This window comes from Glycine max, chromosome 10, assembly GCF_000004515.6.
Source record: "Glycine max cultivar Williams 82 chromosome 10, Glycine_max_v4.0, whole genome shotgun sequence".
NCBI lineage: Eukaryota > Viridiplantae > Streptophyta > Magnoliopsida > Fabales > Fabaceae > Glycine > Glycine max.
The window spans coordinates 6,491,737-6,515,481 of NC_038246.2; the positions used below are offsets into that span (position 1 = coordinate 6,491,737).

The following is a 23,745-nucleotide window of genomic DNA, read 5'->3' on the forward strand; positions in this document are numbered from 1 at the left end:
AAATATTACATAATTGGCAAGCAGTTTTAATTTTAATTTTTAACTTTAAAGTATATTTTAACCTCTTAAACATAAATCAAATGCTACCTAAATATACATAAATTATTTTAAAATATATATTATGTAATATATTACTCATCTTATTAATTATGAATTAGTTTTTTAATCCACATAATTCTAGTCTTTGACTTTCTGGGTGGAACCCCAGGACATCCTCATAAGTTTTGGTCATTTGAATTCATATGAGATTAATTTTTAATTTATTACTTAGTCACACTTAAAGTTTGTCATCTTTTTTTTAAAGATGTATTGTGTGAGAATATGTTTTCAATTAAGTTACAACCATTGAATTAATTATGTGCTTAAAAGCAAAAAATTTAGTTGAATCCCATATTCCCTTTGCTTAAGTAAAAGGCCAGCTCTCTTAAAAAACAAAACAAAAAAATGTAAAAGGCTAGCTGCTGTAAAAAATAAGTAAAAAGCTGGCTAGAAGCTATTTAATGAGACATACGACTTAGTAAAGTTGTTAAGGAATCCTGATGATCATGCAGTTATGAATTATGATCACTTGATAAGCATTTATTAACCGTTGATTTTTATCAAGTGCAGGACTAAAGCTGGTTGCTGATTAGAAAAAAAAATATTTAAATTGTACATACAAAAATTTAAGCCCTGTCAATCCCAATTACAGTCCTCAACTTTCCAAATTTGGAAAGCACCATACAAAACTTTTTTTAACTTTTTATTCATGGAAAATACAATTGGGTTAATTGCCTGCAAGTTGGTACGTTAATTTGCTCCCCCATATGTGATAGGTCAAGAAGCAATGATATACCAATTCAATTTTTTTAAGTGCATGCACTTAAACCTCATCCGATGCTCCAACATGTGGACCTATTGAATATGACTCCTCTAAGCTCAGATGGAAAGGCAAGATAATGTTTTTATTTACGAGAATGGAACGAGTACTAAACATGAAGAATCCAAATAGCTGATAAAAAAACAAATAAAGAATGCAAATAAAAAATGGGTTTAATTTATACAATTATACTATAAATATTTTTATACAGTCATTCAATAAAATTTAATTATTTTACCATGATATTTTATTCATTAATATAATATGTTAATAAGGAAATTTTTGTTAGATGTTATATAAATATTTTACACTATCTATCTATCAATGTTTATCTATATAAATTAAACTAATAAATATTATGATATCAATATCATTTACTAATAAAATAAACTAAAATAGTTGTTAATTAGTATTAACAATATAATTATTGAAAATTTATGCGTATTTGTCATAAAATTAACAAATTCATAGATTAAGAGAGTAATTTATATTGAAGTTAATAAATTCCAACATTATATATTGTATACATATAAATCTTTGAATATCAAATCGACACAATAGGTTCCCACTTTCGAAGACAAACTTGTATACTAACTTTATATATAAGTTTGTTTATATATGTATAATCCTGTCCTAAGAATGACGGCTAAATATATGCAATCTTTTTCATAACCTTTGTAACAGATAAGAAAATTGCACTACAAAAAAGATTCAATTATTAATTGGTTGTCATTTTGTTTGTCTCCTGTAAGTATACCTTTTTTCAAATCCTATATGCAATCTTTCTCATAACCCAGATCTTTAACAAGTAGGAAAATTTCACTACAGAATATATTCAATTATTAACTAATAATGGGTGGTCATTTGGTTAGTCTCCTGTTAGTAGTGTAATATTTTTTTTAATGAAAATTAAACTGATAGTGTAATCATTATGTCTTTACATTAATAGTAAAATATATTATAATAAAAGTATATTTAAGACTAAGATATGTTTTTTCCTCTTCTTATTTTTATTTTCTAATTAGGTTCTGAGTTAAAAAATATATATATTCTAGTTCTTTAAAGTGTTTTTGTTGGACTAAACTGATCATTTCATTCATTTATCACTTTATTATATAAATTTCATCAATTAGAAGACAAGTGATGACAAATTAAGAGATATAAAATTAATCCAATGGTTGAAAGGATGAAGAAAGAAAAAAAGGAAAAAGGACCGTGGGTTTGAATCTCCTAATGATATTTTTAGCAAAACTAATAAATTAATATTTAATAAAAGAATGATGATAAATTGTGAGATTTGTCACCTTAGATGTCAACACATAAACCTAAATTAACATTACTAGTGCAAAAAACTAAGGAATGGACTAATTTGCACTAATAGAGATATTTTAAGGGATCAAAATATAAAAAAAATAAACTTAGAAAAACAGACTGAAACAAAAAAAAAAAAAAAAGTAAGATGAGGAATGAAAGTTGTATTATAATTTATATTTAATGATTGTATATGTAAAGACAGAAGAAAAAAACTAAGGGTTAAATTATGTTTTCAAAATCTTTTCAATAAAAATAAATAGCTAGACTATATGCTTCACAAAGACTCAGCAACATAATAGGACGAAACTAACGTAACATATGATAAATGATTATTGGATTTTATAAAAACCTTAACATCACATTTTTTCGCTTAATTGGTTTTCGCTTAACGCATGGCCATTCTGAACACACATTTTTTTTTCTTTTTCATTATATTATTCATTGTATGCATCATCTTCTTATCTCTTTGCTTCTTAGTATTTTTATATTTTCCAAAAGTTTATATACTTGTCAGGGTGTAAATAAACACTTTACAAAGATATACACAATATATCTTCCCATTTCTTTCGTAACCGGTATCCAAATAATATGTCTCAACTAAGAAACATTATTAGATGGTCAACCATCATCATTTTAACTAATTTCTATATATTGTAACACAATCAAATATTATTAATCATATATATTTTCTTCGTAAATTAAAAAAATTAAATACATGTCACATGAAAATTATCTAATAATTTTTCCTCAACTAGCTAGAAAAGAAACAATAATTACACTTTACTAGTAACTAAGTGAGACTATAAACAGTATAATGTGTATGCCTTGGCAAGCTCTTAAAGCTTCATGCTTCCTATATATACAAAATGAAAATAAAAATAAAAATGCTTTTTGTAGTCAATATCATCAAAATCCACCAAACTAAAATCAAAATTGAGTTTTCAATTTACTACTGATTGCTTCAAGTTCGACGCAAAAACTCAATTGATTTCCACTTGGTGCTTACTCACTCTAAACACCCATTCTTACTTTCTTAATTTCCTTTTTCATTATATTATTGAAATTAATTCTGTCTAGCTATCGGGTTTTTTATTTCCCACTTATTACTATATTTTTCAAGAGTGTATTCTAACCTAGTAACCCACATGTTTAGTGAAACTTAGATGATTTTCACTCAATAATATATATATATATATCTTCTATTAAAAATATCAGTCTTGATAACTCATGTTAATTTTTGCTGTCTCTCCATTTCTTATAACATCTTATAATTATCATTGCCACTATTTTAACCTTACTTTTATCTCTCTTTCTTCAAAGGCTCTATATATGCTCAGGTAAGGGTATAAAAATATTACTTTTAATTTAGAAGATTTTAAATCCTAATTTTTATTTTTATTTTTGCAAACAAACTTAATTTTTATTTTTGTCTTGATATGTTTAGTTTTACAATGAAATCTCCAAAAATCACGTAAAAAAAGGAAAAAAGTTGACAGTAATATATAATTGATTCAGGCTAACTCAACGCGGAAACTTAATGGATTCTCACTTAACGCATAACCTCTCTAAACACACATTCTATCTATCTTTTCCTTATCATTATATCTATAAGTTTTTTTTTGCTCTATATATGCTTAGGCAAGGGTGTAAAAATATTACTTTTTATGAGATTTACAATCCTAATTAGTTTGTATTCTAATTTTTACACACCCATTTTAATTTCCACTTTTGTCTTGACATGTTTGGTTTGACGGTAAAATTTCCAAAATCACGTAAAAACAAAAAAAAAAAAGTTGACAGTGATATATAATTGATTTAGGCTTGATCAACACGGAAACTTAGTAGATTTTCACTTAACGCATAACGGCTCTAAACAAACATTCTATCTTTCTTTCTCTTTTCATTTTATTATTCATTATATCTATCAGTTTTTTTTTCTTTCCTTTATTTTTCCCCCAAGAGTGTATATACCCACCAGGGTGTAAAATAAACACTTTCAAAAGATATACACATATTGCTCCTCATTTCTACCAGTATTGGAACGACCATTGGAGCTTAACTAATTTAAAAATATGAACTGACAAGTTGTTTGTTGAACCTTGAAAGAAGGTCTATTCTAACTCTCGCGCGGTCCATTGAACGTATCCACTTTGTTAATTTCTTCAAAGATAGTTAACAGATATTCCATTAGTTTCCTTGTCCTATCCCTTTCAACAACAAAAATCCTTGTCTGTTGTTGCTAAACCACAAAAAGAAAAAGAAAAATGAACTTACAAAGTGTAAAATTGGTTATGATGTAAAATTAGTAATGATGTAAAATCAAATCACACATAGAAAAGCCCTAAAATCAAGACCGCAATGCCGTGTCGCCCAACACCTAATAACACAGTCCTTCAATTCTGGCTATTACCAATTAAAACCGGTGATAGTCTAGTGAGTATTTTTTTATCTATAGAAATAAAAAATAATGTCAGAAGTTTATCAATAACTTGTATATTCTATTCAACCAATTGAATTTAGACACATTGACAGAATTTCTTGAGTATAATTCAGTTAATATTAATTCATATTTTAGTGGCCAAGAGGCAGACAAATTAACTTATACTATCCATAATATAATTTGTGAAGGAGCTAATAATTTGCAATTGATTCCCAAGTTGCTGACGAAACAAAACTAGCACTTCACTATGCTGTCTCTGATGAATGCTCATAGTCATGAATCATCAGTTGCGGCAACATCACAAAACCGTACCTAATTAATTGGTTGGAGACTAAAACACGACGAAAAGACGATGAGAGATGGAACAAAACTAGAAAAGAATAAACCTCGTCCTTGTTTTAAATTTAATTTTCCATCTAAGAGAATCCCACGTCAATAATAATGTACGTACGTATATTCCTTTGTGCTGTCCCGAACATGTTATTACACTCATTATATCTCAACGAGAAGATATCCATGTTTTATGTTCTCGAAAATCTTTGTTGGAAATAATTGAAAAAGGAAAACAGTGGTTTAGTGATGTTATACAATATATTGACAAAGTGCAATACCACTGTTGGACAAATTTGACGTTGGAAAAGTTAAGCAATTGAATTCAGTTTCTTTCTTTTCTTTTCTTTTTTTTTTCTATTTTTCTTTTTTATTATATTTTAATTTTGTAACAGAACACGCTCTTCCAACCCAGATATCCGTCATTCCCAACGCCAAGCTGGCTTACACCCGAAACCCTTCACACGCCGCAATTCAGCAACAACTGGTTTGCACTTTCTTCCGCAACTTCTTCTCCAGCCTTCAATAAATGGCTTCCCTCAATCACCTTCGAATTTCACTCTCAACACAACTTTTCATACACATAGACACCATGTATTCCGGCAATGCAAGCAGCAGCAGCAGCAGAGGCTCTTCCGGATCCGGAAAGTACCGCGGGGTGAGGCGTAGAACCAGCGGAAAATGGGTGTCGGAGATTCGCGAGCCGAAGAAGCCTAACAGAATTTGGTTAGGCACGTTCCCCACGCCGGAAATGGCCGCCGTGGCGTATGACGTTGCCGCTTTGGCTCTCAAGGGTAGGGATATATTCATCAAGCACCACCGATACTTTAAATTGCTTCACTTCTATAAAATATCTAGACTTCTCAAAAAGAATAAATTATTTTGAAAATCTGAAGACATAGAAGGTATATAATATAGAAACACACAATGGACATTGTTTCTTAATTAACCTAAAAAAAAGAAAACAAAATTGATACTATTTTATATTTGGTAAACATTAGAAAATAATTTACGATGATAATGATATATAATGCATGTGTTTGTTTATAGGTAAGGATGCTGGGCTCAACTTTCCGGACTCCGCTTCTTCGCTTCCTGTCCCGGCTTCGCTCTCTGCGCGCGACATTCAGGTGGCGGCTGCAGCTGCCGCGGCTGCTGCCGGAGCAGCGAATGATGCTATGAGGACACAAACAGCAAATAATAACTTTTCAGAGGCACAAGAGAATCAAACTGGGATGAGTAACCAGTTTGTGGATGAGGATTTGATCTTTGACATGCCCAATGTTCTGGTCAACATGGCTCAGGGAATGCTGCTTAGTCCTCCTCCTTTTGACATTGGTTTGGAACCGAATAGCCCAGAAAACACCGAACAAGAGACAAACCTGTGGAATTTCCCTTAATTAAGACAAATTATAATAATAAAACCCCTTTTTTCTTAATTTAGTAATAATATATAACTATATATATATATATATATATGAATAATGCTTGAAGAAAAAGAAAAAGGGAAAATAGGGAGCAGAAAAAGGTGTCCTGTAATGAATTGTGGGCGAACTCTCACATCAAAGCTTTTGCTTGGCCGTGACGAATTAATGTAATGTGTGTTAAGAGTAGTGTTAGTAATTTTCTTGTACCTTTTGGTTCTATTTTTTTTTTTTCCTTTTATGTATAGGTACAGCTAGCGCTCTCTACGTTGAGGGGGTTTTGCTTCTAGGTTGCTTTGTAGGTTTTTCTTTTCGTTCATATTATGTGATATGTGATTTTAAATAACCTTTTTGGCCATATGTTGGTGCTTTTTTAATTTGAAACTCTTGGAACCAAATGATGTTCAGTTACTAACTCGACTAAAATCTGATAATATTGTTGCCTTTAACTTGCGAATAAAGATTGAAATTAATGATCAACTAACTTCCTTCTGTTTTCTGTCTCTTATTTTATATATCTCACCAACCAGAAATTGTTATATGATTGAAGAATAATAATAAACACACTCTCCTGATTGTTATTTATTTATTTTTCTGTAACTGTCAATTTTTAACTGAAGGGATATGATAAGAAGGAAAGAAAAGAGAAACAAAAACGGAGACAAGTATTTGTTGGTTGTTTCCAACACACCAAGTACCAGGGTTTTATAGGTTTTTGGTAATCTATTTGCTACCTTGAAGTAGTAACTGTTAATTCTTTAAATGACAAGATAACTGTCCAATATGTCAGAAACTACTTTAACTCCATTCTGCGGACAAAACCAAGTTCTAATATCACATCTCATCATGTTAAAAAAGAAAAATATCAGTGTGTATATTCAAACGTTGCCCTAATGTTCTATTATACCTCCAAATCCATTCTAAAGTTCCTAACTGTGATCAGGATTCAGGAGTTTGGTTCTACAGCAGAAACTTAATTAAAATGAGGAAAAAGCATTTTATAGAATTTGGACAGAGAAATTAAGGAAAAGAAAGGGAGGGAGGAAATTATGGGTTCATTCAGAACCACCATCAAAAGTTTTCAGTCTCAACTAATCTTTTACATGACACATGTAAACAGATTTTACAGTTACCAGTCTATATTATTACATGAAAATTAGCAATCATAGAAATGTAAATGGTCCTGTACCATACGATATTTTCTGCAAAGGGTGCAAGTGGCTAAGTTTATTATTACTATGTTGAATGTATGGGTGCTTTGTTTCCTAATCATGTTCCAACTTACTTTTCTCTTGATATATCACAAGAATGAAGGGTCAACAAACTTCTGTGATCAGTGCTATAAACAAATATATAGAGAGAGGTCAAGTTTGTGGTCCACCTTACCCCATGGTTAACGTGTCACTCTCAAGAAGTTGAGATTCTTACACGTGGCATTCCAACAGTGGAAAAGAGATACCGATTGTGATTCTTAAAAACACAACTAGGGGATAGAAGATTTTCTCTATAAACCATTGAACATATAAAATGGAATAGGACTGTTAATTGACACTTCAACTTGTTTTGGTAGCCATTTTTGTCTCCCATGTCATGCATGAGTGTAAAATTGGCATAAATATTATAATGTTTGACTATATGCCTGCGCGTGTTTTTTGAGCGTATCTAGCGAATCCTGCAAAATGGATGTTTGTTACAGGACAGTAGAAACTGTATGATGATTCTAACATCTCTTTCGCTGTTTATGTTCTGTTTCAATAATTTTTTATGTAAATGTTTATTGGAAAAGAAAATAAAAAGATAAAATAAATTAATTTTTTCTCATGAACTAAAATATTATAAATTAGGCTTTAACTTTTGAAGATGTTAGATCAGAAAACTTTGACAAAATTAAGAATATAAATTAATTTTAACTTATGAAAAAAATTATTTTATTTGTTTTCCTTTTCTATAACTATATAAAAAAATATTCAAATTAAACAGGACAAAATATTAAATTTATATATTTTTATATTTTTTATATTTTTCGTACATACTTATATATTAAAAATATAGATCAAAATTAAAGAAAACAACTTTCATTATCTCATTTTTTTTACAGACATTTCCTTTGTATCGAGGCTGCAAATGCTGATTTTGAAAGGTTAACGTCAACTCTAAATTGCTTACATCCCCCCTCCCAACTTTTGCCCTACTTGAAAGGAATTAAGGGTGGTTTTATGTAAATACAAATCAAATGCACGTTGTAGTAAGAAACAAGCAATGAGAGAAATGAAAATATCAAGTAATGTTAGGTTATGTTGTCAAGTTTTATACATAAAAAAAAAAGTTTAACAATAAAAACTGAAGGATCTTTTTATTCACGTAGCTATACTTCATGATCATTAGTTCTGAAAAATCTCAGATAATGATAGCAATAGAAAATAAAAGATTAACAAATTAATAACTAATACTAATGATTTATAACCACTGAGAACGAAAACTTTAATAATTTATTACAATGACACACATACAAAATAAATATCCTTGTCATGATGCGTGATTTGTAATACTTGCAATGTTTTATTTGTATTAGCACATGTTTCAAAACGATTTTTTTTTATGAAAAATAATTTTGTTTTGAAAAACTTTCAATAAAAAGCAGTTACACATATTAATAAATAAAATATTACAAATCCTTAAGAAAATAAATTAATGTATTAAAATTTGCATGCATTGTTCAGTGTATCCATAATTTGATTTTAATAGAGAGAATTTGAGTTGCTGAAAACACCACTATAATTTTTATTTTCTGAAAATAAATTTTAATAAGGATAGTATTATTTGGATTAGGTTATTTTTTAATACACTTAAGAGTCGTTTGAGGCATTATATAAAATGATATATATTATGTATCTTAATTCCATATTTCATTTGAGGTAAACCAGATGATATATATAATATTTTTAAAAATTAATTTTAAATTTTTAGGTATTATTTATATTTTAAATTATAAAAAAATATAAACTTTTATTTAATATTTTTTTTCAAATTTAATATGTTATTTCGTTTTCTAAATTGTAAAATTAATATAAAAATTAACTAAAAGGTCGATAACAATTAACATCAATGATTTGTAATAAATTGTAAAGAAGAAAATAACATATGATGAATTAAAAAAAGTTATAATATGTCTTAGATAATTAATAAACTTATTTATTAGAGTATAATATTTATAAATTTTATTATCTATAAAATTATAAATTTCCGGTCCCTCTCTAAATCTGTGATAGATTCCTATTTCTTTTCTAAATTAGTGATGAAGCTTGTAATGAAATCCTATTCCCTTTCTAAATTAGTAACAAACTCTCGGTCTCTCGATAAATAATTGTGGCAAATTGAATAATTTCTGTAATTAGTAAATATTGTTACTAACGATGGTTAACACAAGTAATGGTAGCTTATGTCCTTTAATCGAGTGGTCTAGGATTTGAATTGTGATTTTGGATTTGAAATCAATCTTACTAGAAAGAGAATATACTCACTTTGTGTGCGTTCACGATTTCTGACAAAAATTAATTATTGTATCTGACATTCGTATTAATATTATGATATAAAAAAAATATTATTAAAAAACAAATCATCTTATTAATCTAATTTTATAGAGTTGATACAAATCAATTTATTTGAGGTATATAGTGTTGGTTGGGTGGTTAAGAAAGAGAAGAATGAAAAAAAGGTTGGGGATTCAATCCTTTCCAACTAACAATTAACATTTATTGATAAAAAAAATTAGTTTATTTTCAAAACTAGGAGAAAAAGGTGTAGTTCAACCTTCAAAAATAAACTCATAACAAGTACAAAGGAAATTGTAATACAAGAATTTGATGTAAGAGAACAATTGGGTCTCATGCTACAAGAACAACATTAAATAAAAATTTGATGTAAAAGAAAAAAAAATATCTAAATAATGCTATAGACAATTGATCAATCATTACCTCTTCCTGGTTAGGTTTTTCCTTCTTGGATAATAAAAGCTCTATGTGGCAAGGAGATGACATTTAGGCTGCCAAAAAATCACAATCATATAATTATAATAATAACTGAGACAATAATATCAGCAAAATTAGCAACATATCGTTAATTCTTCCATGAACTTCCGAGGTGTGATATATTTGCTTTTGTGCTTTATTAACATAGATATGATAAATGTATAGAGCATTGACATCCAAACCTTTCACCTATGGGCTGGTTGTGGAAAAGCAATCAAAAGTATAGAATGACTTTGAAAGTTGACTCAAAATAATCATATGGAAAATCAAACCAAACATACATATAGGGCATACTCTAGTATTACTCTCAACATTCATCAAACAAATGAAGAATAAATTTAGATGATTTGACTTGTCAATATCCTTGTCCATTAGAGACTCTATTCTTAGCTTTGGTTGTCCTCCCAGCACCATTATTCAATCCCCAATAAGAATGTTCAAGTTCCATATTTTGAGCAAGCTTATGATTGTAGTATAGTTAAGTGAGTCATCCATCAATTTAAGTCTATGGAACATAGCTTTATAAAGAACACATATATTATACTTAAGTAAACAAACCTAGTCCTTTCTATAGGGTCAACAAAGTGGTAATCACAAGTGAATCTACAAGGTAACTAAGCACAAAGAACTAAACCATAATGATTTGTTTGATAGGCAGGAGAGAAACAAAGTAGATGGAAAAAAAAAAGGATGGGTAGAAATAAATGGGAAAAAAAGTAGAAATGTTGGTGTTTAGTTAAAGAGAAATAGAAAAGAGATAAAGAGAATAATAAATAAGACTAAAAATATGTGAGAAATAATATAGTGAATCGTTTTCTTTTTTTTCTTCAAATCATCTCTTCTCTAACTCTCCCCTACCAAACCACATAACTAATTTCCATCTCTTCCCCTCCCCTTATTTCTTCTCCACCAAACATATCTAACTTTCTAACTTCTTAAGATCAAAATTGTGACCCAACTTGTCGCTATTAAACATCATAAATGCAACATAAAAGTGTAAAAATGTATCATTGCATCTATCTTAAAATGTATCTAAACTAAAAAATACTTTTTTGTTTGTTTGTAAATTTAAGCAAATGCATGATAAATTTCAATGAATACATCCGCGGAAAAATAGGGAGTATCTAGTGTAAGATAAATAAATCTATCAAGAAATAATTTATATGAGTTTAGAACACTAATATAAAACTTGTTGAAGACATGGTCAAGAAAATGAGAATGATTTGTGCATAGCGCGGCCTGCAGAAATCTAAAAGCTAAGCCTTCATTTGTTTGATCACACTCTCCAATTCTAGAGTTTTCAATGAGACAAATCCTAGAGAGAAAATGATAATGTGATGATAAAGGGAACCTAGTCTTACTATTTATTAACCCTAGGCACCTCTCATTATGGGCCTAGTAATTATGCCTACACTATTTTCCCACACTAATCAAAATTAAGTGTCCAAAGCCTGTAAATAATTAATCACATTATTAGTGGACTTAAGTATCATCAAATGAATCATAATATTAGCCCATTTTTGGCACAAAAAAAAATTACAATTAATTGTAGCCCACAAGAATATATGAAAAAATTCTAACATTTAGAAGAACTCAATCTGTCAAATTGTTAGGAGAAAATCTTGATGAACTATCATCCCTACCACTTACACAATGGTTTATTCAAAGTTCATTTCACACTTTTGACATGTTATTCCATGTCAACTTTGCTTTAATAAGCTCTTTCTTTTGTCTTTTAGCCTTTACCTTTAAATTATTTAAAAATGCATTTGTAAATTGTTGACATAAATATTTCTCATGTTTTTAGAACATATAAAACAAGAAAAAAAATCCAAACCATAACAAAGAAGAAATCAACCAATAGAAATCCAAGAAATATATTAACAAGTTTAAGTCCACTTATGTCTAAATAAGCATAACATTTGACATTATTTTCATTACTAGATAATGATACTTTAATGATAATGGGACAATATGTCAACCTTCAAGAAACCAACAACAAATGTGCAAAATTTTTCTCTCTTTTCAACTAATGCTTTTGTCTTTCATCTTAAAAGTATAAATGAAAAAGAAAAATGTTAGAAAAAAAGGAAAGAAAGAACTGTAAATCATCTTGCAAGTAAGTTATGATTCTACAACACCTAGTGACTACAATATATTAAACAAGCAAATGGGAGATATACATTTGACAAAGAGTACATTATTTCTTGATAAAGGTTAATACATAATTAACTATACAACAAAAAAGCAAATTGGTTTATGAAATCTTTCTAATTGCCTTGCAAATCTATCATAGAACCCCTTTCTCCCACTAAAAGGTTATATAAGGAGGTCCACATAGTTGACAAAAAAACACTATCCTAAGATGGTTCAAATCTAACTCACATTGTGTTTTAATTTGAAGTATTGGTAGAGAAATATAGTAAAAAAGTATTTACATATAAATCATTTCAGAGGAAGAAAATAAAAAATGTGAGTTTAATTTATGTACCTAAAGCATGAGCAACAATAATGCCTGAAAAATTTTGAAGAAATATTTCTCCCTCAATCAATCACATCTGCAAAACCAAAAAGAAATAATAAAACATCAATTGCATATTACATTCAAATATATAACAATAGTGAATATATGCAAATTTTTGTTTTTTAAATGATTCGATTACTTTTATAACCCAACAGATTAACACAAGTGTGCTAAACTATACAAATTAGTTAAAATTTTATTTTATACCCCAATTGTGCTCACATATCAAGGTTCTTAGCAAATACAAATGCCACCAATGAGATTACCCAAATATGTAAAAAAAAAATCACTTTTTTACGTGTTCCTTCTACTTTAATTAATTATATATGATTCCACAAAAAATTGTTCCAAATTATTAGTCACTTCTAGAAAAATTAAAAGCAAATGTTAATTATCTTCACAATTTATCATTGCCTTTAGGCATTTCCACTAAATATTGATCATGTAAATAGTTTAGCACCACCAATGCCAAATTGAACATTGAGAATCAATGCTCAAAATATTTACAAAAAAAAGCTTTATTAACTTCCTCTTCATTGAAATGCAACAAAAAATAGGGTATTAGGAAAACGCATATTCAACAAAAGCTAAAAGTGGTAAAGGGAAAAAAGAAAGACAAGCTAGCAACTTTGTCAAGGATTTGAATGTAGCAATCAATCACCTATTGCTTGGAAATATCCCATGAGAGTCATCAATCATTTGTTGCTTGGACCTCGCCATTGGGATTGTCAATGACAATGATCCAATGGCGGTAGTCATAATGGAAAGATTCAAGATTTTATTGTTGGTGATGATTAAGTAGAAGAAGTCGCGAAGGTCATCGACGATGGCAAGGAGAGATCCCGATTGTGGGAGCGTAGAACGGCTCAAGAGATATGAGGGTTAAAGAAGGAAAATGGTCATGAATTAAGTTAAACCAACTTAGTGCCCTAGATCTAATGGCTAAAAAGTATCCATAGTACTTAAACTATTTGATCATATATAATTTTAAAATAAATAAAAGAAATACTTCCAAAATCCAATGAAACTTTAAAAATGATAATTAATTTGAATAATTTAAAAACAAAATAATATAAATCAACTAATTTAAAGAATAAACTTACATTGAAACAAAATATAAATAAATATAAAGACACTTCAAAATAAAGTAGAATAGTTTATAATTAAATAAAATATGATGAAAAAATCTAATATTATATATATATATATATATATATATATATATATATTCTACATTTTTTATTTTCAATTCAAATTCTAATGTTTGATAATCAAATTTAAATAGTTAAATTTCATATTAATAGATTAACTTGCATGTTCAAAGGTATTTCATTTACGCTCGCATTCTGATGAGTTACAAGTCAAGTTTAGAACTTTAATGGCAATGGTTTATAAGTGTGATGTTTTTCCTTCATACATTTTCCACCACTCAACTATAAATAATGCAATTCATATGCATTAGTATTTACATGAATTATCAAATAATCATTCAAATTTATAAGTGAGTTTTTCAACTTACCAAACACATTCCAGTCCTTGCTCTTATTGTTGCAGGCATGTCAAACCTCTCTCCAACCCTCTTATACAATTGCAACTATTTGTGAACTTTTTCTATTCGTCATCTTCACTAAGTAGTCAATACATTGGTAGAGGTCATCCACTACTTCATCATTATTGTCAATGTTTGGATTGGTATAAAAGAAGTTGGTTTTAGATAATAACTTGATGCTTGCAAAGGGTGGTGAAGTTGTCAATCCTATCTTCTATCCATCAATGATTGCAAAGATATCCTTAAACTTCTCTTCATTGTCATTGAAAGCTTCCTGAATTACTTCTTTGGCCCTATCCATTGTTTCATAAATGAAACTCATCATGGTTTTTTTTCATTATCCATCAACCTCAACACACTTACAACAAGCCCCATAACTAGGGGTGGAAGTAGGCCAAGCCACCAGTTGGGGTCCTATGGCTCAGCCTGTTTAAGGTCTGGCCTAGCCCAACTTATTGAACAAAAAGGTCAAACTCAAGCTTTTTAGAAATCCTATTTAGTTAAATAGGTCGTGCCATAGGCCTTAAGAAAAGCCTATTAAGCCTAACATGTTGGCCCGCTTAGCAATAATATTTTGTAATAAAAATATTATTAGTAATATGATACATAATATTATAATTATTTTATTTAAATTACAAAACCATTTTAGTAGTTTAACAATTTGAATCATTTTAATTAATATTTGAAATAGGTTAATTCGTATAAACATAGATGAGTACTTGAGTACCAAGAATATGGACTCTTTTCTTTTGGTGAGACTTAAAAGACTTGGATAACATGTCACATGTAATGTTTGTAGGAAACTTTTGTCCATATCTTGGGGTTTAAAATTATTTTATTGTTTTTAATGAAAATCTTTGGTTTTGTTTAAAAAAATAATATTTTTTACACTTCTTAATATGAAACAAGCCTTTAAATGGGCTGACAGGCTTATACAAAGTATAGGCCTAAAAATAAGTTCATAACGGGTAACAGGCCCAAGCTTGGACTATAAAAATATAAAACAGGTCAGACCAGGCTTAGGTAGAGTCTGGCTCAACCTAACCCATTTTCACCCCTACCCATAACCTTAACCTTTAAGTGCTGACAACATCATTCCAAAATGAGGCATAGGAACAATGTTCATTGCTTTCTTCCTTTTAGATTCTTTAGTTGCCTTAGACTTCAACCAATTGTCTGAAGTGAACATCCTTCTGAGATTGGTCTTTTGCTTATGCAATATTTGCAAAGTTATGAAGGTGATAGCAAATCTTGTAACTCCATGTCTCACCAATTCACTATTGTTGGTAAATTTTCTCAGTGTTCAAAGCCAATATATGGTTGTAAATGTAGTCTGTAAGCTTAATGTCTCTTTGTATAACCCTTGTAAGTTTAGGGATATTCCCAATATCTTTTAGCATATAGTTAAGACAATGGAAAACACATGGAATAAAAATATAATTTTGGTCTCATGACTTGTAAAATTTTACCTAAAAAGACCAAAATTAATAAATTTGGATAAGTAAAGTAAAAATTTTATCTAAAATAATTTTGGTCTTGTGACTTCTATTGTCTGTCACCACTTGAATAACATTTTTTTCTCCAATATCCTCAAAAAAGTTATTCAAAAGCTCAAAGATCTTCTCACCAGTATTCATGTATTTAGAAGCATTCACATTTTTCACAAGCATTGTTCCCAATGAACAATTTACCAAAAAAAGTTAATTAAAGCCTTATTTTTCCGGCGAATTGACCGCAGAGGGTTAGTTTTACAAACTAATTCCCCAAAGGGGTCTATTTTCAAACAAATTACGCAGGGGTCCCTTTTTTACACGATTATCGTCATGCATGTTGGCGAAATACCTTGGTGGTGGACACGTGGCTATTTCGCCACTGCCACTGGCGAAAAAACAGTGTAGCCAGTTTGACTGGCGAAATCAAGCTAGGCGTGCAAGGTGCAGGTTCAGACCTAGGGTGCAGGATAAGGTGCAATGGGTTTTGCAAGTGTGGCTGGCGAAATAGGCCATGCATGGGGGTTTTGCAAGTGTGGCCAGCGAAACATGCATGCAAGGGGGTTTTGCAAGTGTGGCTAGTGAAACATGCATGGTATTTAAAGCCTCGTGCCAACTGCCTTCTTGTGCATTTCTAAAGAAAACTTTTCTACCTTCTGAGAGTCTTCATTTTTCAACTAAAATCGTCTCTCGCATCACAAATTTTGTTTTAAGTAATAATTATTTTTCAGAATGAAGTTTTATTTTAATCTCAATTTTAAATTAAATAATATTTTTTATAATTAAATTAATTTATTTTGAAGTAATTGTTGTTATGATTAATTATTTACAATATTGTTTTTGCAAGTATATTGTGGTATTTAAAGCCTCGTTGATGCCCGCTGCCTTGGTGCATTTCTGAAGAAAATTTTTCTACCTATTTTTGCAGTTTTTCTACCTTCTAAGAGTCTTTGTTTTTCAACTGAAATCCTCTCTCGCATCACAAATTTTGTTTTAAGTAATAATTATTTTTCAGAATGAAGTTTTATTTTAATCTCAATTTTAACTGAAATAATATTTTTAATAATTAGATTAATTTATTTTGAAGTTATTGTTGTTATGATTAATTATTCATAATATTGTTTTTGTAGGTATATTTTGGTATATGATGAATTCGGTTATAATAGTTTTATATTTCAATGGAAGGGTATACGAAGAGAATGATGGTGTAACATTTGAAGGCAGTAAAAAAGCGGTTCAGATTAAACGTGGAATAAGTTTCAATGCTTTGAAAAAAATTCGAGATAATGTAAAGTTAGAAAATAATGAAATTATTTCTCCTATAAGTTATAGATTTTTAGTTTCAGGAAAATATGTTGCGTTGCAAATTTGTGATGACGAAGATGTTGAAACTATGATCGAAAGTTTTCAACAATAAGAACAAATGTCATGCCTAGAATTGTACATAGAAAAGGATGTTGTTGGTGGTTCTATGTTTCATTCTGCAAATTTTGTTCCATCATGTGGAAATAATCTTTCTAATAATGAGTCAGAACCGCTAAGAAATGTGAGCAATTTACATGATGATGATGATGATTATCTTGTGTGTAACTCATACGTTTTGAAATAAAAGAATATATATATATATATATATATATATATATATATATATATATATATATATATATCTCAAAAAATTCAATGAAGTACAAAGCGATCGCAAACAATCCAGCTCACTAAATCGACAAAAATACAAAGCAAACTTATATTAACATTGTTGCTATATGAGCCCTATACTTGGCATAATGCCACCCTCTATGCACTATTGTATCAATGATACTTTTAGCTATACTCATATTTACACTATCATTTTCAAAAACAACTCTATTTCTATATATCCATGTGCCATAAACAACCTCTGAAAAAGCTAATTTCAGAATTTCCCTTTTTCCATCCTTTTCCTTTCGTATATTGCATAACCCATCTAACTTCATCCCTCCACTTTTGAGGTGTGTGATCAATATCCATCCATTTGAGGACCTCCAACCAAATAGCTTTTGTGACTCTACAACTAAACATCAAGTGATCCAAGTCCTCATCTTGTTCTTTACAAAGACTGCACAAACTACATTGAATCAGATTCATGTTTTTCAATCTAGTCTTCGTGGCCAACCGGTTCTGACAAGCAAGCCACAAAGTGACATTGGCTCTTGGTCTAGCTCTGTTATATCTCAACAACCTAAACTAGTCATCCCTGTTATGATCCTCCACCAATTCCATATAAACTTGCTTCATCGAGAATTTCCTTTTATGCAACATTTCAATCCAAATCTACTGCAGATTACTAACTTGAGGCCTCTGTTTCATAATACTCTTCAGTATCCACGTGCTATTACTTTTAACAGTTGCACTCATGACATTGTTTCCCTTTAAGAAATAAGCATGGATCCACTTTACCCAAAGATTGTCATCCTTAGAACAGATATTCCATAAACATTTAAGCATAGCAGTTAAATTCCACAGCTCAAGATTAATCAAATTTAGACCACCACATCTAGCAGGTTTACAAACTTGCTTCCAAGCCACAGGGCTTTTCCTCTTCACCTCTGCACTGCCAGACCAAATAAACGATCAACAAATACTATCAATTTTCTGAATAACCTTTTTTGGCATAGGAAAAACACTCATCCAATACTGAGCTATAGCAGTGATAATACTCCTCACAAGCTGAATTCAACCTGCTATGCTTAACAGCTTAGAAGACCAATGTCTGATTCTCCCCACTATCTTCTCCACAAGAGGCAGGTAATGATGGACATTGAGTTTTTTGCAAGACAAAGGAACCCCCAAATATCTGACAGGCAGAGTTCCCTCTTCAAACCCTGTGATATTCTTCACAACTTGTATGTTGTCATAATTCAAGCCACCACAAAACACCTTACACTTTGCTGGATTAATCTGTAGTCCTGTAGACTTAGAAAAGAAACTGAAGGCCTTTAGAATCATCTCTATAGACTTCTCATCACCTCTACAAAGAAGAAGAACATCATCTGCAAAGGACAGATGAGTAATCCCCAATCACTCACATTGGTTGTGATGATTAAAGTTAGGATCTCTTTGCATTTTGACCATAATCCTATTCAAATACTCCATCATTAGGACAAACAGCAAAGGGGAAATAGGGTCCCCTTGCCTAATGCCTCTTTTAGCCTCTAGCACATTAGACAACTCTCCATTAATGTTGAACCTGTAATTCACAGTAGTAATGACTTTCATGACCCACCCAATAAACTTCTTTGGCAATCCAAATTCAGTAAGAACCCCCTCCAAGGCACCCCAGTCAACCATATCATAAGCTTTTTGGAGGTCTATTTGCATCATACACCTAGGGGTTCCACCCTTTCTAGTATACCCCTTCATCAACTCAGTTGCAAGGAGAATATGATTATGAATAACTTGACCGGGCACAAAATCTGCTTGGCTAGTATGAACAATATCCTGTATCACACTCCCTAGCCTCCTAGTCAAAATTTTTTAGATCACTTTATAAAAAGTAGAGCAAGTTGCAATAGGCCTGTAATCCTTGACAGTCTTAGCAGTAATAGATTTAGGAATGAGTGTCACAAGAGTACTATTAAAAACCTTTAATAAAGTTCCTTTCTCGAAAAATTCATTCACTGCAGCAATAAAATTTTTCTTTACTATATGCCAGCTATTTTTGAAGAATTTTGCCCCATAACCATCTATGCCAAGTGCTTTCAAATCACCAATTCCCTGCAGAGCTTTAGCATTCTCAGCTTCTGTAACTGTTGCAGTGAGAAAAGCTCCTTGGTCAAAAGTAATTTGCTTACCATCCCTCATAGCTTGGATATCAATATGCCTTAAATTACAAGCAATACTTCCCATTAACTTTCTATAAAACTCCATCACTTCATTATGGATGTCACTTTGCTCAGTAAGAATAGTTCCATCACCTTTATGTAGAATACTCATACTTCTATTCTGATGCTTGGCCTTGATGATAGAATGAAAAAAAGCATTATTTTTATCTCCCATTCTAAGCCAATCCACCTTAGCTCTTTATCTTAACATATTACCCTCCATTTCATTCCAATTAATCACCCTCTCAATACACTTTTTCACAATATCAATCAAGTTGCCATCCATCCTATTATGAGTGATAGCATTTTGGGCTAAGTCTAAATCTCTTATGGCTTTAACCAATTCCTGACTGGCATTGGTCATGCTTTTACCAAGTTGAACCAATTCAGGTTTAAGTCTTTGGAGTTTCTGCCACAGAACATGCATAGGAGTACCTCTTATAGGCCTATTCCAACTATTCTGAACCACTTCCTCATAACCTATCATTTCAACCATACAATTATAAAACTTGAATCTTCTGGTTTTATTCTTGGGCTGCATCTTACCTTCCACACATAACAGAGCATGATCTGAAACACTAGGAGGTCGAATTTTCAGGTGGTAGTCCAAATGGTCTTGAAACCATTGCACATTCCCCAATACTCTATCAATCCTAGAGTAGATAGTTCCCACATTATGTTTATTGCTCCAAGTAAAATAATCTCCTATACTTTCCATTTCACTCAAGCCAGCAACATTCATCATCTCTTGTAAATCAAAATACTCATTTTCAGTAACCATCCTGCCTCCAATTCTATCATTAGCCCTGGCCACATTGTTAAAATCCCCAATGACACACCATGGACCCTGAATAGTACTATGCAAAAGCTCCAGATCTTTCCATAACACTCTTCTGTGTTCTAATTGGTTTTGAGCATATATTGCAGTCAACCAGTAACTCATACGTTGAAAAGTCTTTAGATGAAGATGATAGTGTTGATGATATATCTGATACAGACGATGAAGTCACCAACATGATTCAACCAGTTACAATTGTTCACCCAACAGAATGTATATTTTATTAAAAAAATAGGTGAATATATTTATCATTTTTTGACAATTGTATTTAATGGTAAATAATTATGATTGTGATATTGACCTCAATTTTAATTTTTTAACTATTAGGTGTAGAAGAAATTCAAAATCCATTTTGGAATGATGCTTTGCATTATAACAATATCAATTGGAGTCATCCTAATGAGGAGGACATTTGCGGTTTGGAGATGCCATCGAGTTTTAATGTTGGGCAAAAATTATATGTTGGCATGGATTTTGATAGTAAAGATGCGGTAAAAAATGCACTGAAACACTATGTTATGAAGGTGCATCAAAGTTTTAAAGTTGTTGAAACCAAATCGTACAAATATATCGTTTGTTGCCCAAATAAAAGCGCAGAGTGTCCTTGCCCTTTTTATAAGAGGACAATTTTATCTAAAAAAACTGATTCATGGAAAGTGACACAATGGGGTGGACCACACACATGTCTGAATATGAGAATGACACAAGATCATGAGAAACTTGATTCAGATTTAATTGCCACTTGTGTAGTAGGTACATTTTTTGTTCATATTATCCTACTTTTGCGTTATTTGTTATTTACATTTTTTAAATTTATTAACAAGCATGATTAGAGAAGATCCATCAATAAAAGTTTCTTTGATTCAAGAAAGGATAAATAATGAATTTTTCTATAAGGTTTCATACAAAAAAGCATGGATGGCGAAACAAAAAGCGATTGCAATTGAATATGGCGAATGGGAAGAGTCATATGCGAAACTTTCGTCGTGGCTGAAACATATGCAAAATCATTCTCCTGGATCCTATTTTCAAATACTACACGACGATTTTATTGTTGGGAATACGGTGAGTCACGAACACAGTTAGTTTCATAGAGTGTTTTGGGCGTTCGGTCAATGTAAAGAGACTTTTAATTATTGTAAGCCAATCATACAAGTTGACGACACACATTTATACGGCAAATACCGTGGGACCCTGTTAATGGCCACATCCCAAGATGAAAATGGTGGTGTTCTTCCTCTAGCATTCGTCGTAGTTGAAGGTGAAACGTTAACAGCGTGGTCATGGTTTTTGGCACACTTGCGTGAACACGTGACAAATAAAAATGGTATTTGTCTCATATCTGATTGTCACGCGAGTATAAAATCTGTTGTTGCTAACAAAACACTTGGTTGACAACCACCCCACGGTTATCATGTTTACTGCATCCGACACATAGCAAGCAATTTCAATAGCAAATTCAACAATGCCAAACAAAAAGAAATGTTGAAGAAATTGGGTAAGATTTAATTTATAATATGAAGTTAATTTAAGTATCATATATAGTTAAAATTGTTTTTGCTCACTAATTTTATGCAGGCTACACTCCTTGCAAGCATATGTTTGATCAAAATTTAGAAAAATTTCGTCAATTGAGTCCAACCATAGCAACATGGACTAATCGCATTTCAAAGGAAAAATGGACCATGGCTTATGATAAAGAAGGACGTAGATATGGTCACATGACAAATAACCTCTCAGAATGTGTAAATAAGGTATTGAAGGATTGTCGCAGCATACCCATAACAGCGTTGGTGGAATCAACATATAGTAGGTTTCAAAAGTACTTTGTTGATCGTGGTCAACAAGCCCAAAGACAATTAAATAAAGGAGAAGTATATTGTTCTAAGGTTGTTAAAGAACTTCGAAAAAATCAAGAACAAGCTTGTTCGCACATCGTCCGCATCTATGATATCCACTAGACAAGGTTTGAAGTAGAGGAGACATTCAATCCTATAACGCAACGTGGCGGACAAAAGTGGGTAGTTAACTTGAATGACCATTATTGTCAATGCGGAAAGTATTTTGCACTTCACTATCCATGTTCACACATTATTGTTGCTTGTGGTTATGTGAGCATGAACTACTTGCAATATGTAGATGTTGTTTACACAAATGAGCACATCTTAAAAGCTTACTCCGCACAATGGTGGCCTCTTGGGAATGAAGCGGCAATTCCTCCTTCTGATGACTCATGGACACTTATCCCTGATCCAACTACAGTTTGTGCGAAAGGTCGACCAAAATCAACTAGGATAAGGAATGAGATGGATTGGCTCGAACCATCTAAGCACCGACAAAAATGTAATAGATGTGGAACAAAAGGACACAACAGGCATCGATGTCCAATGCAATCTGAAAATGGAAGTTGTTAAATTAATTGATTTATGTATTTAGTTTGTGTTCTTCAATGAAATCATAGCTATCCATGATCAATTTGTTTCAAAATTATTTATTATGTTATTTTTGTGCGGGACATAAACTGCATCCATTAGTAAACCTTCATAAAATAAACGATCATAGAAGTCTCAAATTGACATAAAAATCATTCGTTATGATGTCCGTGATGACGTGAGGATGTGCCGCATGGTCGTTCCCATCTTCGTGTTTGTCTATCGGGATTTCTTCTGCCCCTATGCCTCCCCGCTTCAACTTGGTCAGCCTCACTAGAAAATTGGTGACGTAAATCAACACCTAATAAGCCATCCATATCAGTTATTGCTCTTGGTACAGTAGTACCTAATGGGGCATTAGGTGTTGCAATTGGAGCATCATGTTGTTGTGAAGCGGTCATAGTAGGCCATGAAAAATTAGGATATGTTTTCGCAACACCACCGAACGAATGTTTGCTTGCAGAAGTATCACTTTGATGACCTTCGAAAGGATAATGATTCATTTGTGTCGGATACTAAGAAAATGTTGGTGGTGTGTAATACATTCCATGGCCACGGTCTTCCATCTTTGGGTAGAAATATGGTTCCACTTCAACAGCCTCTCTTCATCTGCCTATGCCTTGAGTTTCAACACTTGACGGGAGAATATGAAACTTT

At 31.2% G+C, this 23,745-nt stretch overlaps 2 protein-coding genes across 2 annotated transcripts; one reads left to right on the top strand and one right to left on the bottom strand.

Moving 5' to 3' along the window:
* The first annotated feature begins 5,089 nt into the window (after positions 1-5,089).
* On the top strand, positions 5,090-6,778 carry LOC100811614 (ethylene-responsive transcription factor ERF024). Its single transcript, XM_003536996.4, has 2 exons — positions 5,090-5,737; positions 5,994-6,778. The coding sequence occupies exons 1-2, from the start codon at positions 5,473-5,475 to the stop codon at positions 6,341-6,343; spliced, it is 615 nt and encodes a 204-aa protein (XP_003537044.2). The 5' UTR covers positions 5,090-5,472; the 3' UTR covers positions 6,344-6,778.
* An 11,490-nt stretch (positions 6,779-18,268) lies between these two features.
* On the bottom strand, positions 18,269-19,930 carry LOC106794720 (uncharacterized). Its single transcript, XM_014762604.1, has 4 exons — positions 19,647-19,930; positions 19,104-19,457; positions 18,702-18,965; positions 18,269-18,548 (listed from the first exon to the last, which is right to left on the bottom strand). The coding sequence occupies exons 1-4, from the start codon at positions 19,928-19,930 to the stop codon at positions 18,269-18,271; spliced, it is 1,182 nt and encodes a 393-aa protein (XP_014618090.1).
* Positions 19,931-23,745: the final 3,815 nt, after the last annotated feature.

What these genes read in the sequence shown, in the direction of transcription:
- LOC100811614 (XM_003536996.4), top strand. Translation starts at nt 5,473, where the DNA reads ATGGCTTCCCTCAATCACCTTCGAATTTCACTCTCAACACAACTTTTC. An exon ending in TGCCGCTTTGGCTCTCAAGG is followed by an intron (nt 5,738 to 5,993) that starts GTAGGGATATAT and finishes GTTTGTTTATAG; the next exon opens with GTAAGGATGCTGGGCTCAAC.
- LOC106794720 (XM_014762604.1), bottom strand. Translation starts at nt 19,930, where the DNA reads ATGAGTATTCTACATAAAGGTGATGGAACTATTCTTACTGAGCAAAGT. An exon ending in AAATTCTTCAAAAATAGCTG is followed by an intron (nt 19,458 to 19,646) that starts GCATATAGTAAA and finishes AATTTTGACTAG; the next exon opens with GAGGCTAGGGAGTGTGATAC. An exon ending in GTGGGGAGAATCAGACATTG is followed by an intron (nt 18,549 to 18,701) that starts GTCTTCTAAGCT and finishes TTGGTCTGGCAG; the next exon opens with TGCAGAGGTGAAGAGGAAAA.